At 51.2% G+C, this 17,842-nt stretch overlaps 1 protein-coding gene across 1 annotated transcript; it reads left to right on the plus strand.

Moving 5' to 3' along the window:
• Positions 1-2,199: 2,199 nt before the first annotated feature.
• CPAR01_06343 (amino acid adenylation domain-containing protein) lies at positions 2,200-17,169 on the plus strand (the record flags this gene model as incomplete). The annotated part of the gene is made up of 8 exons (XM_060490616.1): positions 2,200-3,182; positions 3,233-3,781; positions 3,989-5,819; positions 6,099-6,354; positions 6,408-8,515; positions 8,584-8,654; positions 8,710-16,975; positions 17,035-17,169. 8 exons carry the CDS (start codon positions 2,200-2,202, stop codon positions 17,167-17,169), a joined length of 14,199 nt encoding a protein of 4,732 aa, XP_060349490.1.
• Between the last annotated feature and the right edge of the window lie 673 nt (positions 17,170-17,842).

The following is a 17,842-nucleotide window of genomic DNA, read 5'->3' on the forward strand; positions in this document are numbered from 1 at the left end:
ACGGCCAGATGGCGACTCTTTCTCCACTGGCCTCTCTTTCTGGCGCCTATGTTTGGCCAGGGTCTTTCTCCAAATCCATCTGTCGCATCCAAAGATCGAGACACAAACATGCTAGGCCACTATTGCAGCTTGTTGCTCCGACTTGCCTCAGCGCGCATATGGAACGAACCTAATTAATAACATATGCTTCCTGATCACGGTACATACCATCCCGTCGGCTCATGCCTACCTGTGGATACCACACCAGACGAAGCGATCCAGATAAAACCACTATGTGTGGGCAAAATCTGACCAGCCAGATGCCTTCTTCCCACCACCATCTTGTCGTCTCGGCCAGTCACCAGTGATATGGTGGTTGAGTGGTTCCCCAAAAGAGCCCCGCGCCACCGCCCTCCGTACCGCCCTCTTGATGAATTCCAGAGGCAAGTGCCCGGAGAGTTTGCCGCTTGTAGAAACCGTTGTCCGGCAGTCAGACGAGATCGGCCAGCAGCCGCGAACATGGCCGAGCATCGACGCGGATCATGGCGTGGCGTCTGGGGGAAACTGGCCTGTTCTGGATGCGCCGTCAGATCTCGCGCCATGCTTGTGCATCTCTGCAGAACCCCAGCACATGTTTAATCCGAGCCTGGCGTGCCTTCATCCGACGTTGGAAGTTCCGTCGTGGGTTATTGGTAGTGAAGCGTGAGACATGAGCAGCTACAAGCCATGAGGCTTCGACCTTTCTGACCGGAGACGGCCGCCGGCCGGCCAAGCTTGAAACCCGTTTTTCCCGCCAGAACCAGTTCCTCGGAAGCGGCAACATGGCTCCCGCTTGATTCAAATGCGGACGGGGATGCATGTCGAACAACGGGTTCCGTAGTGCACAGCAGCTGTCAAGAGCTTTGCCTGACCACAAGATCGGATAAGGCTGCCGGCCATCGGCATGCCGTGCAGGCTCGCCACTGCAGCGGTAGTCGTGTCTGCAGACTTCCGGTCTTACGTTACACATCCGAGTAAACGCTGTCCAGGTTGAGGCAGCCAGAGAGCACTGAACGGGCCGTCGAAGCTTAAATCGTAGCAAAGAGCGGCGTTTCGCCCTCGGGCAGCGCGGCGAGCTCTATTAAGCCATGACGCCATAAGCGCCGGAAATGCCCCCCGTCATCTGGGTCCTCCCTTTCAGTGATTTGGAGGGCCGATGCCTGGCCTCAAACCTGTCCATCCTGCCACAAACCTGGAAAGGAGCGTGGGATGAATATCTCATAAGTCATAACCATTCAAGCTTACGGATGGTGACCAGGAACTTGTGTGTAAGTCGCCCAAAGCGACCAGCACACCTGACGCTGCCCCCCGTCAGCCACATCAGGATCCGCTCGGGGTGGGCGGGGGAGTCTCTTGGTCGTTTCCTTTGTGTGCTGCAAGCGCGGTAGCTTGTCTAGTCTGCGCTTCTGATAAAGCTCTTCAGCCAGCGGACACACACGCACATAGGTACGCACACACACGCATATACGCCCATACAAAGAGACAAGCAGTGGTAGATTACCAACAATCCATATCTTTATTCTGCAGCGCTCCTCATCTCCGGTATCTCCTTGTCAGTCTACCGTCGCACCGGGAGTTGTCACACGCCCGACATACGCACAGGTCACAGATAGCCCTACGCACAGGGCCGAGCCGTCTTGAGCTAGGCAGCTCGCGCCAACACGCCGTCATCATCCACGAATGAACGATTCCATATTTCATCATCGACACACGAAGCTCTGGCGACCTTTCTGGATTGTGCTGCAGAATCGCTCGACGTTTCCCACAGGCTGAGTAATTGCTGCAATCTTACAGGCCAAGAGACTTGCAGCCGACCCCGTGTCAACCCCTCGCATTACCCCCATGGCATGTTGCCCAGCACCCAACTGAGGAACCACGCCGTTACATGACCGGATCTGTGAATCATCACTTGTCTTATTGGACGAAGACCTGTCCCAGCGCGTGGTCTCTTGGACCTCTAGCTGCAGGTCCATCTTGATCTGGACTCGGGCGCATTGACCGTCGTGCCCTTCCCGTTGAAAAGAGGGCCCCGACTAATACCTGGATACCCTTTGTAATGCTATGGTTTACCAAGGGCTTTGTGCATCGAACCACTTCCCATAGCTTTGTAGAAGAGCTACTGAGAATTTCTCATCACTTTGGGAATAGCATCTTTTCTTGTTGAAAGACGACGAGGCCAACATGACCGACGCTGAGCTGGAGCCTCAGCTCTCTATCCTAAATCCTCATCCAACTCGGGCCCCGGGACCTCGCCTCCTTCACCAGCTTGTGCAGCTTACATCAGATGAATCGCTGCCAGCGATTCACTCACTCAATAGCCATGGAGAAGAGTCGACTCTCTCCTACGCTCAGTTCCATGATGCCGCGGATGCCCTAGCAGCTCGGATCTCTCGTTTGGCTGCGATATCCTTCGCGTCGGATGATTTTGTTATACCGATACTCATCCCCCAATGCTCACATCTCTATATCGCGATGCTGGCTATCCTCAAAGCCGGCGGTGCTTTTTGCCCTTTGCATCTAGATGCACCTCCCGAGAGAGTCAGATTCATTCTTCAAGACGTATCGGCGAAAGTTGTTCTTGTCACACGAGACTTGGTATCAAAGATCCCCCGAGACGATCCAGAGAGGGTTGTCTTAGTCGTCGACGAAGAGGTCACTGATGATCCGAATTCATCGCCGAGTCTCCCAATCAGGCATGTTGAGCCTCAACATCTTTCCTATGTCATGTACACTTCTGGGTCAACCGGCACGCCAAAAGGCGTCGGAGTCTCGCACGACGCTGCAACACAGAGTCTTCTCGCCCATGATCGACATATTCCCAGATTCAGGCGCTTCCTTCAATTTGCCTCGCCGACGTTCGATGTATCAGTATTCGAAATTTTCTTCCCTCTTCTTCGTGGATCAACACTAGTTACGTGCGATCGTGGTCGCATGCTTAACGATCTTCCTGATGTCATCAGGACTTTGCAGGTCGATGCATGCGAGTTGACGCCTACAGTCGCTGGCAGTCTCCTTCGCTCGCGTCAGAACGCTCCTTGTCTAAAGCTCCTTCTGACGATTGGTGAGATGTTGACAGAGTCCGTTATTCGCGAGTTTGGCGGCAGCGACGTTTCGGACAGCATGCTATGGGGCATGTATGGCCCAACCGAGGCTGCAATTCACTGGTAAGTCATTGCATGTCTGTATTGGCGCCGTGAAAACTAACGCTTCGTAGCACACTTAGACCAAGATACCCTACGGCTTGTTCTTCTTCGAATATCGGATTTCCTCTGGATTCAGTCTCGTGCTTTGTCGTCGCTATCCCCGAAGACGGCGCCCCTTTCAACTTCAGCATACTTCCGAAGGGGGAACTCGGGGAGCTTGTCGTAGGAGGATATCAACTCGCCAACGGTTATCTCAACAGGCAAGAACAGACGGATGCGGCATTTATCGACACTCCTTACGGCCGCGTTTACCGCACCGGAGACAAAGCCATTGTAAATTCAGATGGAACTATGGATTGCCTTGGGAGGATATCAGACGGGCAAGTCAAGCTGCGCGGCCAGAGAATTGAGCTCGGCGAAGTGGAGCAAGCGGCAATGCGGACCACCGGTTGCCACAGTGCTGTTGCCATGGTCCTCGGTGGGATTCTAGTTGCTTTTTGCGCCATTGATGAAGGATTTACCCCGGGTGACTATGTGGAAGACATTCTCAACACTTGCCGTACATGGCTCCCGTCTTTCATGGTCCCCGGTGACATCGTCATCAAGACATGCTTCCCAAGGTTGCCCTCAGGCAAAGTGGACCGGAAACAACTCAAGAACGAGTATACAACGACGATACCGACACCATCGCAACCCAAAGGCCACTTCGAAGCGGCCAGCCCACTAGAACAGGAAGTTTTGTCAATTGTATCAAACTTTCTTGATTCTCAAATTTCTCCGTCGGCTTCGCCTGCATCCCTAGGCATTGATTCTCTAAAGGCTATCAGACTTGCTTCAGCTTTACGGGAAGGCGGTTTTCGAACATCAGCAACGGACGTCCTCAATTCCAAGACTCTTTCAGCCCTGTTCACCTCTGTACAAGCATCGGGATCAACCTCGACAGCAGACCAAGAAGACCGCGTGCTTGGCCTCAAGGATCCCTGTGAGATACACATCGACCAGGTGCTGGAGCAACGAGCGGACCTGACTTCTCTGAGAGACGACATCGCACGCTTTCAAATGTGCACACCTCTGCAAAATTCAATGCTAGCAGAGACATCTGTCAATCCTCAGGCCTATTGCAACTGGATCAAGCTTGGATTTCCGGCAAAGACTACGACGGAGGAAATTTTTCAGTGGACCTACCAGATTGCACAGAACAATGAGATCTTACGGTCAGGGTTCGTATTGTGTGATGATAAGTTCGCACAAATCGTCTACAGAAAGCTTCCTCAGTCTTCTGTTCAAGTTGTCCCCCAACTGGACGAGAGTTATTGTCTAGCTTCTGATGAGAATTACTTGCGTCCTCTCAGAGTCCAAATTCTGGAAAGTCAACAAGGTCTTGGGCCAACTGTGCTCTTCCATATGCATCACGCCCTCTACGACGGATGGTCAGCCGACATGTTGATCAAAGACTTTTCCACAATGGCCGACGGTGGAATACCCGAAATCAGACCGCAGTTCCAAGACGTTTCCAGATTTTACGCGGAACCTGCTAACAGAGGCCGCATGGATGAGGCGCGTGAATTCTGGGCGGATCATCTGCTTGGTTGGCAACGACATAATCTACCGCGTCTAATGGGTCGCCCTGCTGATACCGTCGAGACTCAGACTGCAGTTAGAGCGATGCACATTTCGCAAAGCGCCCTAGAGGAGACCGCAACACGGCTTCAATGCCATCCTCAAGTTTTCTTTCAAGCTGCTACGTTATGGCTTTGGGCCGGGTTGCAAGGACAGACGGATGTTGTAATTGGCTCAGTCTCGTCAGGCAGGACCATTCCGGTAACTAGCATTGAGCGCATCATGGGACCTTGTATCACGACAACGCCTTTGAGAGTCAACTTCGCCGGGATTGCGACAGTTGTCGACCTCGTTCGCCACATCCAGGGTATGAACCGTGGCACGCTACAACACGGCGTGTTACCGTTGGCAGACATCAAGAGAATCGCAGGCGTGAACCTCGGAGATGCCCTCTTCGATGTGCTGTTCGTCTACCAAGAGTCTCTCTACAGTCAGCAAGCAAAACATGGCTATGTTCGGGAAATATCTCATCAGGACTTTCTAGAGACCAGCCTTCTGGTTGAAGTTGAGCCTTCCGCCGAGAGCTTGGTTTGTCGCCTGACATACCACACCACCGCATTTACCACAGAACACGCCAAGATTTTGATGGAACAATTGGACTCGGTGGTTTCACACCTGATACTAGAGCCTCAAAGCCAAGTGGAAACTATCGGAAAATCACTGTCCCCAGGGCTCACTTCCATCTTCAACGTCCATCCTGCAACTCTCTCCACGGTCCCGGACCTAGCGGCAATGTTTGAGCACACAGCAATTGTCACACCCGATGCCACAGCCATCCGATTCGCAAGATCTCTTGACGAAGGAGATTTTGAGACCATATCGTACAGCAGCCTGAATACCTCGGCTAACAAAATCGCGAGGCATCTTCATCAGCTAGGCGCGAGAGAGGGCGACATTGTGGGCATAATTATGGAAAAATCAATCTGCTTGTATGCCGCCATCCTGGGTATTCTTAAGGCTGGCTGCGCATACTTGCCTCTCCTGCCTACTACCCCGAATGACAGAATCCGGCTCATTTTGACGCAAGCAGAGGTTACAGTCTGTGTTGCCGATGCGGGCGTCTCATCAACTTTAGACGATCTCTCCAATTGTCAATTTGTGGACGCCCTGTCAATCGACTCGGCTGGCACCACGGAGAATAATTTGAGCCTGTCGGTAGACCCTTCGCGACCAGCGTATGTCATCTATACGTCTGGAACCACAGGCACACCCAAGGGCGTGGTAGTCACACAGAAGAACATCATGAGCAACCTGGATGTTTTGTCCAGGATATACCCCCATAGCAACGCTTCTCGTTTCCTGCAAGCATGTTCACAGGCGTTTGATGTCTCAGTCTTTGAGATTTTCTTTACTTGGAAGGTTGGAGCATGTTTGTGCTCTGGTACCAACGATACCCTTTTTGGGGACTTGGAGCGTGCCATCCAGTTTTTGGGATGCACTCATCTCAGCATGACCCCGACGGTTGCTTCTTTAGTCAACCCTCGCAATGTGCCCGCAGTTAATTTCCTCGCTACTGCCGGCGAACCCATGACTGCACATGTTGCAGAGAAATGGACCGGCTTCCTATATCAAGGTATGCTTCACACTGCTTTGAAGGCTTTGACCTTGAGCTAATCACTCTTGTAGGATATGGCCCAGCTGAAACCACAAACATTTGCACCGTCAAGAGGATGAAGCCTGGAGACTTCATCGACCATCTTGGGTTCTCATTTGACAACACTTCAACCTTTGTTCTCGCCTCTACAGCGAACGCAGCAGTTCCCATTGGCTGTGTCGGCGAGCTCTGCTTTGGAGGAGACCAAGTTGCAGCTGGCTATCTAGGGATGAAGAGTCTCACTGAGTCCAAGTTCCTCGAGCACCCGCAGTTCGGTAGAATCTACCGATCAGGCGACATGGGACGGATGCTTGCAGATGGATCCTTGATGGTACTTGGACGAATGGATGACCAACTTAAACTACGCGGACAGCGGATTGACACTGGCGAAATCGGCAGCATCCTCACGAATTCAAGCATTGCTACGTCAAGCGCAGTAGTCATCGTCAGCAACGCAACTACAACCGCGTCTCAATTAGCTGTGTTCTATGTACCCGCGCAACAATCCCATGCTGAATTTAGGACTTTGCCTATCGACGAAGAACTGTTCCAAGCAAACAACACCCTTTTCAGCCTCCTTAGATCACGCGTACCCGCCTACATGGTCCCGAGCTACCTGGTCCCAATAAGTTCTGTGCCGTTGACGTCTAGTGGCAAGGTCGACAAAGCCAGGCTTCAAGCAATTTTCCGCGTCTTAGATCGGAACTACGTCGGCCGTGCTGCAGGCTCTCTCCAGCAGAAGGAAGATGAAAAGTTCTGGTCTGATGAGGAACGAACAATCAGAGCGGCGGTGTCCCAGACAACCAATGTAGCAGCAAATGAAATTGCTCGATGGCAGCCTTTTTCTGCTCTTGGGCTAGACTCTATATTCGCAATTTCACTCGCTAGGTCTCTACAAGCTTCTTTCAGCCGAAGGGTGCCGGTTTCGATGATCCTTCGGACAGGCTGCATAGCTCGCTTGGCCCAGGAGATACTTGCCAATACACCAATTACCTCCTCAAGCACAATTTCTAGTGTCTCCACGCCGTTACCTTGGGAATTCGTTAACGAAGTAAAGCGAGACTTCGCGAAAGAGGGAAAACAGGTTTCTTCAGTTCTACCGTGCACCCCGCTTCAAGAGGCCATGCTTTCGTCAACGACGGGGTCATCCTACTCAAACCAGATGATCTTCAGACTACATATTCCTGATACAGACATGAAGGGGCACTGGAAGCATATGCACCACCGGCATGGCATTCTTCGGACCTGTTTTGTGTCGACTAGAGACTCAAAATGTGCCGTTGCGCAAGTTGTGTTAGACTCTGTGCCCATGACGTGGGGCCTGATCGAGGTAGACAGTCTAGAAGAAGCAGCCAGTCAACACGTGGAAGGGTTGCCCGGTGCAGTGGACTCAAAAATCCCACCACTTTCACTCGCTATCCTCAGGGTAGCAGGAGATGTCTATCTCTCATTTGCATGCCACCATGCTCTTTATGACGGCGTGGCAATGGAGGCACTTCTTGCGGAGGTTGAGCTGCTCGCAGCCGGCAAGACTCTCCCGGCTCCATTGGAGTACGAGCCTATTCTTGCAGAGATTCTTCAATCACCCGACGGAACAAGCAGTTTCTGGAAGAGCCACTTCGAAGCCTTCAAGCCCACTCAGCACATTCTCTCAGCTGGGGGCTCTCAACTTCCTGGATCATCCACGACTATTGTCACGTCGAAGCCGCTTGTCATGTCCCTCGGCCAAATGCAAGCTATATGCAAGACTTTGGGTGTTTCAGTGCTATCCTACTTCCAAACAGCATGGTCTGTATTCCTAACTCTGGTATATGAGGAGTCAGATATTTGCTTTGGAAACGTCATGAGCGGCAGGGCTTTGGCAGTGGATGGCATTGACCGTTTAGTCGCTCCCTGTTTCAATACTTTGCCTGTCAGAGTTGAAGTCCCCCTATCAACGGAAAGCGCGGCGCTTCTCAAGACATTCCAGAACATCAATCCTCGTCTATTGGAGCATCAGTTTACCCCCTTGCGTTCAATTCAAAACCAGGTTTCGAAGAGTGGTAGACAGCTATTTGACTCTCTTCTCCTCCTTCAGCAACCGAAACCAGATCGTTCTTCTGGTATTTGGGAACTAGTTGAGGATAATGGAACCATGGATGTAAGTGTTAATTTTTGTGGGCGATCGAATTTTTGCGAGGGAAGGAAGAGCTGATGAAAAATGTACAGGTACCTCTCGTTTGCGAATTGGTCCCGTCTCCGGTCCGTGACCTGATGATCGTTACACTTCACTCTAACAGGTATGTTCCGGACCGTCAGCTGGCATAAAGAAGGGGGGACTGACCTCAAGTGTAGTCCTTTCATGACACAAGAAGCAGCCGTTGCACTGCTCGACACGTTTTTGTTTGTTGCTCAGCACATAGCGACCCACCCTGCTTCCAGTATTCCTACGCGAGATCATTTGGCGCCAGGGACAAGGCGGGCCCTTGAACGTCTCAAAGTCGATAAGATTTCAGAGAAAACTGAGAAATCAGACGCAGACGTAGCTTCCGTCACCGAAGAGTGGAGCCAAGATGAAGACCAGCTCCGATCGATCATCTCCGAGCTCTCGCAGGTTCCAGCCTCAAACATTCGCAGAAACACAACCATCTTCCAGCTAGGCCTTGACAGCATCAATGCAGTACAACTTGCAACCATGATGCGCAAGAGAGGTCTGGAGTTGTCTGCCTTGGACGTCATCGAATTCCCTACTTGTGCGAGACTGGCCACTCGACTACACGTTGTACCCGCGAAAAATACCCGTCAATATAACTTTACGAAATTCGACCGAGAAGTCAGGGACTCTTCGGCTGGTGAATTCGACAAGATCCTACCATGTTCGCCTTTACAATCCGCTATGCTGAACGACTTCATCCAGTCAGAGGGTAAAGACTACCTCAATTACATGTCTTTTGCGCTCAACGAAGACATTTCTGTTGATTTACTTCAGAAGGCGTGGACTGCTTTGCTCGACCACCATGAGATCCTGAGGACAGGGTTCATCTCCACACAACATCGAGATGCCTCTTTTGCAATGGTGCAGATCCCGTCCACACGCTGCCACCTTCGTCTCACGGTTTACAATAATGCGCCCGAGTCGTTCAGTGTCACAAAGTGGAAACTAGACACTGCGCACGAAATTTTGAGCTCAATGGAGCAACCCCCTTGGGCCTTAGCTCTCGAATCAGCGACCTCGGGCGTGACAATGCATCTGATAATTCACCATGCGCTCTATGATGCATACTCATTGCAGCTGCTTCTTCGGGATCTGTCATCATATATCTCCGGAAGACCCATGGTCCAACACTTGTCTATTGAGAATGGTCTCTCGGAAATCCTTCAGGCTTCTCTTGATACTAGCGAAGCAGAAACTTCCTGGAAGCAAAAGACTGCTCAAGTTGTCGTCAACCGTTTCCCTACCTTGACGCCCCTGACGGAAAAGTCTCCGGAATCGATGGCTGTAAAAAGATTCTCCAGTGTGGACTTCACCCAACTGTCCGCAAACGCGAAGAGGCTCGGTGTATCAATTCAGGGTGTCCTGCAAGCCACCTGGACTCGTATCTTGTCCGCATATCTAGGCGAAGAAGATGTAGTGTTCGGCATCGTCTTGTCTGGTCGCCTAAGCGATGAGACAAAGAACATCGTTTTCCCATGCATCACTACTCTGCCTGTCATCGCGCACAACAGATCATCAAATTCTGAGCTTGTTCAACAGATGCTTGACTACAACAATCAGCTTCTGAAGCATCAGAATGCCCCTTTGGCACAAGTTCAGAGATGGCTTGGATATCCAAACACGAGAGTATTTGATACCCTACTTGTGTATCAACGAATGCCAACTGACGACGCTCCCGGTTTCCCATGGGAAGTTGTCAGCGATGAGGGCAACTTGGATTATCCAGTTTCGTTTGAAGTCGAACCGCTTCCCGAAGGCAAGATCCAACTGCGTCTGTCCTTCAAAACCGATATTTTGCCCAAGACTCAAGCAATTTATTTGCTGGACCAATTCGACGCAGTGCTAAGGCATCTCGTCCAGTGCCCCGAGCAGACGGCAGATGACCTATGGACCACTGATCCGTCGATTTTCTCCATTATACCTCCCCTGGAGCCTACGATTCATTCCAACGAACCTTTCCTCCACAGCTTTGTCGAGACCAAGGCTGAGACTCATCCTGACAAGATTGCCCTGGAATTTGTGACCGGTTTCAATGGCGAAACTCCTATCTCTAGACAATGGTCTTTCCGGGAACTCAATGAGAAGGGAAACCAGGTCGCGCATGTTTTGTTACCTCACGCAAAAGTCGGCGAGACTATCGCAATTCACTTTGATAAGTGCCCGGAGGCCTGCTTTGCGATTCTTGGAATTCTCAAATCAGGCTGCGCTTTTCTAGCCTTGGACCCGTCGGCTCCCAAAGCGAGAAAGGAGTTCATTCTCAAAGACTCTGGCGCTTTGGTATTATTGACTAATGTTGATATCGACTTTGCCGTCGAGCAGCCTATCATTCATATAGACGACACTGCACTGAGTCACCAGCCAAGACAATTCAATCCCCCGAAAGGTTTGAGCGTGCAAGACAATTCTTATTGTCTGTACACTTCTGGCACCACTGGGACACCCAAAGGATGCGAGATAACTCACGAGAACGCAGTCCAGGCCATGAAGGCATTCCAGAGGCTGTTTGATGGACACTGGGATGAGACGTCCAAATGGTTGCAGTTCGCATCGTTCCACTTCGATGTGTCTGTTTTAGAACAGTACTGGAGTTGGTCGGTGGGGATGACTCTGGTCGGAGCGCCCAGAGATCTGATTCTTGACGACCTTGCCGGTACGATTCAGCGCCTCGGCATTACGCACATTGACTTGACGCCCAGCTTGGCTCGTCTTCTTGATCCAGTTGAGGTCCCAAGTCTGTCAAGAGGAGTCTTCATCACTGGAGGAGAGGCTCTCAAACAGGAAATTCTTGATGTTTGGGGCCCTATTGGTGTGATCTACAACGCATATGGTCCGACTGAGGCAACAATCGGGGTCACCATGTATCAACGTGTACCACAGAACGGCAGAGCATTGAATATTGGCAAACAGTTCGACAACGTTGGATCATACGTGTTGCATCCAGGCACGGACATTCCGGTCATGAAAGGGGGTGTTGGAGAGCTCTGTGTTTCCGGAAAACTTGTTGGCAAGGGTTATTTGAAGCGACCGCAATTGACTCAGGAACGATTCCCCTTTCTGGAAAGACATGGTGAACGTGTCTACCGCACCGGAGACCTGGTCAGAGTACTACACGATGGCTGTTTTGACTTCCTTGGCCGTGCTGATGACCAAGTCAAGCTGAGAGGTCAACGCCTGGAAATAGGGGAGATTAACCACTCGATTCGAACTCGGGTTCGTCAGGTTAGCGATGTCGCTACTTTGGTGACCAAGCACGGCAGTCTCGACAAGGATCTCTTGGTCACGTTTTTCAGCTGCAAGTCAACGAGTGCTTCGAAGAACGAACTGCAGGTCTTGAGTGGAACAGATACCGCAGCCCTCGTCCGTTCTGTCCGGAAAGCCTGCAGAGACACTCTACCGGGATACATGGTTCCTTCATACATCTTCCAGGTTCCAAGAATACCTCTTTCTCCAAACAATAAGGCAGACATCAAGCAGCTCAACCAACTTTTCCGCACGCTCACCCCTGAGAAATTGGTGCGACTGTCACCGTCTTCAAGCGCAGCTTCTGAGCCAGTCAATGACACTCAGCGCCTGGTCCTATCAACGACGAGAGAGTTCCTGGGAGATGACACGAACATATCTCTATCGAGCAATATTTTTGACCTCGGCGTGGACTCTATCTCAGCCCTAAGGTTGTCACGCCAGTTGCGCAAGAATGGTCTTATTGCAGCGTCGCCCCAGGTCGTTCTTCGAAACCCAGGTCTGGGAGATCTGGCCGAAACTCTGCAAGAGAGTCAGTCTTCGAATGAAAGCAGTGGTGTCCAAGAGGCACGCCAGCTCATTCACGCATTTGAACACAGATACCGGTCCTTGGCCGTCCAAGAGCTTGGATTGACAGATGATCGAGACATCGAGTACGTTGCACCATGCACGCCTCTTCAAGAAGGAATGCTTTCGCGCTTCATGTCAGATCAGGACGAAGGTGCCTACTTCACTGCGTTCCGCCTCAAGCTTGCGCCAGCAGTATCAATTGCCAAGCTCAAGAGCGCCTGTGAGAACATGGTGAAAGCGCATGCGATCTTACGAACTAGCTTCATCCAAACACCTGCTGGTTTTGCTCAAGTCGCAGTCAAGTCATCTCAGCTCTCATGGAAAGATTTCCGTGATCGTAGCCCCGCCGAGCTCAAGTCACTACTCTCCAGTGCTCTTCCAGACCTAATACATCAGAACAGCAGGAATGTTTCGAATCCTCTGGAGCTGATTGTTACTCAACTGGGCGAGGAGACTGTCCTTGTTGTTCACATCTTCCATGCGCTGTACGACGGCTCAAGCTTCGAATCCATGCTTCGATGGGTGTCTGCTGAGTATTTGAACCAAGAACACGAGACACCTCCATCTTTTCTAGACACCCTCGCTCATGGTCCTTTGGCAAATTACGATTCTAGCCGCCAGTTCTGGGTTGAGCATCTGAGTGACTGCTCCTTCGATACCCTTCCTAGGTTGCGCTCAGGAGATGCTGCTGCTATCATCACAAAGACCAAGACTTACTCGGCACGCAATCTGGAGACGTTGCGTAGATCTCTGAACGTCACCCTGCAGTCGGTTGTGCTTGCACTGTGGACCTCTGTCATCAAAAAGCACTTTCCAGGCAACGCTGCTACTGGAGTCATTGTTTCTGGCCGATCTATTGATCTGGAACAGATTGAGAATACCATCGGCCCGTTGTTCAACACACTATTATTCTATGCTGGCCTCAAAGAGGGTGACACTTGGTTATCCCTTATCCAGAAATGTCATGAGTTCAACACTTCCGTGCTGCAATTCCAGCACGTGCCGCTACGCAACATTCAAAAATGGTGCACAAAGTCTAGAGGCCGTCCCATCTTCGAGAATCTGTTCGTGTTCCAGATCCAGGCACCTCCATCCACAGAGCCATCTGGCATGTGGTCCGTCATGGACGACTACAGTGTTTCTGACTACCCGCTGGCCTTCGAAGCATCCGCGACCCCAGACGGCCAGTTGCGCATCCAGATTGTCGCGCACAGAGATGTAGCCGACGAATTGACGATGAGCTCTTTGTTTGAAGAGATTGATGACGCCATGGTCGACGTGACATCAAGGGCCACTCATTCCTTGCCTGTTACCGCGAATCCTTCCAGGGAGGCTTCAACAGCGGCATCTCCCCGCACACCACTGACTTCAAGACCGGAGTCCGTTGATGGGGAGATCTCGAAAGATTACCAGCTCGACTTGAGCCTGTCAGATTTTGAGTGGAACTCAACTGCCTTGGCTTTGAGGAAGGAGATTGCCGCCCTGGCGGGTGCTTCCGAAGACAGCATCACAGAGAACATGGCGCTGCTTCAATTAGGTCTTGACAGCATTGATCTCGTCAAGCTCTCTGCAAGGCTCAAACACATCGGCTATGAGCTCACTTTATCTCAACTTATGCGTGCGCAAACGATCGCTGCGATGTCCAAAATCTTGAAGGATAAGAAGGCAACTGAAACTGAGGTCGATGGCCAGTCGGGCTTCGATGAGCTCAAGCGTCACTTATGGAGAGCAGTGGAAGCAACTCAATTCAACCTAGACAACGTGGAGGCTGTCTTGCCTCCTACCCCTCTGCAGGAGTCTATGATGGGAGACATGCTACAGTCAGACTTTCTCCGGTACTTCAATCATGACATCTTGGAGCTGGCCGATGGACTAGACCTTGACAGATTTGAAAGGGCCTGGAAGCAGACCGTGGAACGCTCACCAATACTGCGAACCGTTTTCGTCCAGATTGAGGATCCGGACGTGAAGCAGACTTTTGCCCAGGTTGTGTTAAAGTCAGATTCTTGCTTACTGGCATTGTGCAAGTATGAAGTAAATGGTCAGAACGAGCCGCAGACCATCATCCAACACCACAAGGAGACTGCACAAGCCGCGAACGGGCAAGGCAAATTACTTCAATTATCCCTCCTATCTACGGGCTCGAGGTCTCTGCTCATTCTATCGATTTCACATGCTCTGTACGATGGCTGGTCATTGGCCTTGCTACACCAAGACATTGCTGCCGCCTATCGAGGCCAGTCGGTTGATCGCCCGCCAACTGAGCCGTTCCTGCGAAACCTGATAAAAACACCAACTGACCAGTCAAGAAAGTTTTGGTCTCAATATCTCGCAAACACTCAGCCGTCTGTGCTGCCCAAGAGGCAATCTTCTGACGAGCTATCAAGGGACGTCACTCACCGCACGGAAGCTATCTCTAGCATCAAGCAGGAACAAGTTACTGCATTCTGCAAACGTTATGCTGTCAGCTTGCAGGTTTTGGGTCAAGCGTGTTGGGCATCGGTAGTTGCGACTTTGATCCAGTCTCTTGAGGTCACTTTCGGTGTGGTTCTTGCTGGCCGAGACTCTGAACAATCGCAAGCTCTGATGTTCCCGACAATGAACACTGTAGCAGTCCGTTGCTTCCTCCACGGCTCTACTACGAGCTTCTTGCGCTACCTTCAAGAGACGATGAGCGATATCACGGAGTTCCAGAACTACCCTCTGCGAAAAGCCCAGAGCGCTGCGGGCGGGCGTCTCTTCAATACTCTCTTCATCCTCCAGAAGAGCCCCAACTCAGGACCAGACGACGTCCAGATCATGAAGTCTATTCAGGGGTCTTCCGCAACCGACTTCGCTGTCTGTGCTGAGTTGGAGGTCACCCCCAATACACTTGTTTGGCGCATTGCTGGACAGAATGCCTTTGTGTCTGAAAAGATGACGCAGCAGCTACTTCATCAGCTTGACAGATCTTTGATGTTCATTGTCAATACACCTGAAGACAATCTTCTCCGCTTTGAGGGTGACCAGGTTTCTATCTGTCAACTGCCAAGATTCCACTCCAAAGCAACGACGCCCTCGTCTTCGGGATCGACACCAACAACGAGGCCATCTGGAGATGATACTGAGTGGACACCAGATGAGAGCGCTATACGAAGAGTACTCTCGCGAGCAGCGAATGTAGAAGTCCAGTCAATCAGCAAAAACCACACCCTTTACAACCTGGGTCTAGACTCTATCAGCGCCATCAAAGTGGCGGCGCTTCTGCGCAAAGAGGGTATCAACCTTGGCGTTCGCGCGCTCTTAACTTCCAGCTCAATCAAGGAGATGGCCCGGCATGCCCAAGCTACTCCTACCAGTTTTGATGCTGCACCAGAAACGCAGGGTATTGCATCCAGATACAAGCTACCCACTTCTATCAACACGCAAGCGCTGCTTTCCAATGCTGCCTTGCCCGAGTCGTGTGTCGAGGATATTTTGGCACCACTCCCAATGCAAGTCTACATGGTCTCCGCGTGGCAGAACGCAAATGGTCGTGTTTTCTATCCCGAATTCTTTTATCGCCTCAAGGGGTCTGTCAAGATTGACCAACTGCAGTCAGCATGGGCTGCTGTGGTGGACTCTGAGCCAATTCTCCGAACTTGCTTGGTCGCTACTGGCGAAAGATCACTCCCCTTCGTCCAGATCATATTGCAGACTGAAATTGACGGACCCCACAAGCGGATTGTCATTGATGGAAAACGTTCAACCGCGGAAACAAAACAATGCTACCCGCAAGTGCAACTCAGTACGAAGCAAGAAGACAACGAGTCGTGGGCACTGAAGTTACGTATTCACCATTCTCTTTACGACGGCTTCAGCCTGCCGGCTCTCATGCAGAAGTTGCAGGCAACAATTCAGTCGGAAGCTTCTGATATAGTAGTTGATCTGGGTTCATGGAGGGCATTCCTTGCTTCGAGCCATGCGATTGAAGTCAAGCAGAACAACAAGGCGTTCTGGTCCAAGTATCTGAACGGTGTTGGCCAGTCGACGAGCGATGGTCACGCAGATCAGTCTGTCTCATTGAGCCGAGTTGCTCTTCTCAAACGCTCGGTTGTCCCGGAAGTTGGCCGTCTCCAGAAACGTTCTGCCCAAGCCGGCGTCGGACTACCGGCGCTTTTCTTCGCCGCCACAGCAAAAGCACTCCAAAAGTTCAGAAGTCAGGGAACGAGAGACATTGTCTTTGGTATCTATTATGCTAACAGATCATCGACCAAGGAATTGGCCAGCACGTTCCCCACGCTCAACTTGGTGCCGCTCAAGGTGTCTCTGACAGCAGATCTTGACATCCTCCAGATTGCCAAGGATGTTCAAGAGGACTTGCATCACATTTCCTCTCATGCAGCTGTCGGTCTTTGGGAGATCAAGGATTGGACTGGGCTCGAGATCGATTGTTTTGTCAACTTTCTCCACCTCGGTGAAGACAGCAGTGAGATGCCGGAGATCGGCAACGTTTCGCTGGAGCCAATTTACAATCTCGGCGAGACAGATGAAGCCAGCAGCAGCAGCAGCAGCAATGATGCCGAAGAGTGTTCGGCACGCTGGCTGAAGAACAATGCGGTCAAAGACGCCTTTCCAGTATGTGCCCCCATTTGGCTAGAAGTTAATCACAAAACATGGTATCTAACGTTTTACAGGACGCACTCGATGTTGAAGCCTCGATCAATGCGGGTGCAATGGACATCGGAGTCTTCGGAGCATCGACGAAGGTATCTGAAGATACTGCCGAAGGGTTGATTGGACTACTCGGTGGTTTACTGAAGGATTTGTAAGGTTCGATAGGGGCGTTAGGTCTTGTACATTCAGATTTCATGTGCTATTTGATACTTATAGTTTTGCTTTGCTTTCTGCTAGGATGGTAATTGCCACCGGGATTATTGGGGGTTATTACCTTTTATTTGAGGAATCATTCGCATGATTGTTTTTTGCAATCGTAAGCAACCCAAACATTTACATTTTCCATCTCCAACGTGCCTTTTCAGGATACGATGGCTTCATTTCTTATGCCAAGCCATGTCGTCGTGATCGCAAGCAACACTTCACGTACCACCCAATACGTTGCACCCAAGCTGTCATTTAATCAACGCACCATGGATCACTTCGGCATGGACCGAACCGCTCAGCTGAGTGGTTGAGCCTTCCCGCGACACGTCGAACCGCCTTCTTGAAGGAGTTCGGGTTCACACCAACAGCGAGTGTCTAAGCCTCTTGGCGACTGTTGGCTAATGGCTTGGTACCACGTTAGTCGAATGGCAGTCTACGAATCCTATAGCCTTCTTTAAGCAGAAAGTGCCATTAGCCGTCTTAACCCCGACTGGTGCGCTGACAGCCTGACATTTTCCTTCTTCCACTTGCCCAAGTCAGGTAGCCGAAAGTTGCCTCACTGCGCTGATGCGGGAATAGGGGATTTTGGGGGTTCGAGCGGTGGTCCATGTAAGGCACGCC

The sequence above is a fragment of the Colletotrichum paranaense genome (genome assembly GCF_030867605.1).
Source record: "Colletotrichum paranaense strain IMI 384185 chromosome Unknown Scaffold_5.1, whole genome shotgun sequence".
NCBI lineage: Eukaryota > Fungi > Ascomycota > Sordariomycetes > Glomerellales > Glomerellaceae > Colletotrichum > Colletotrichum paranaense.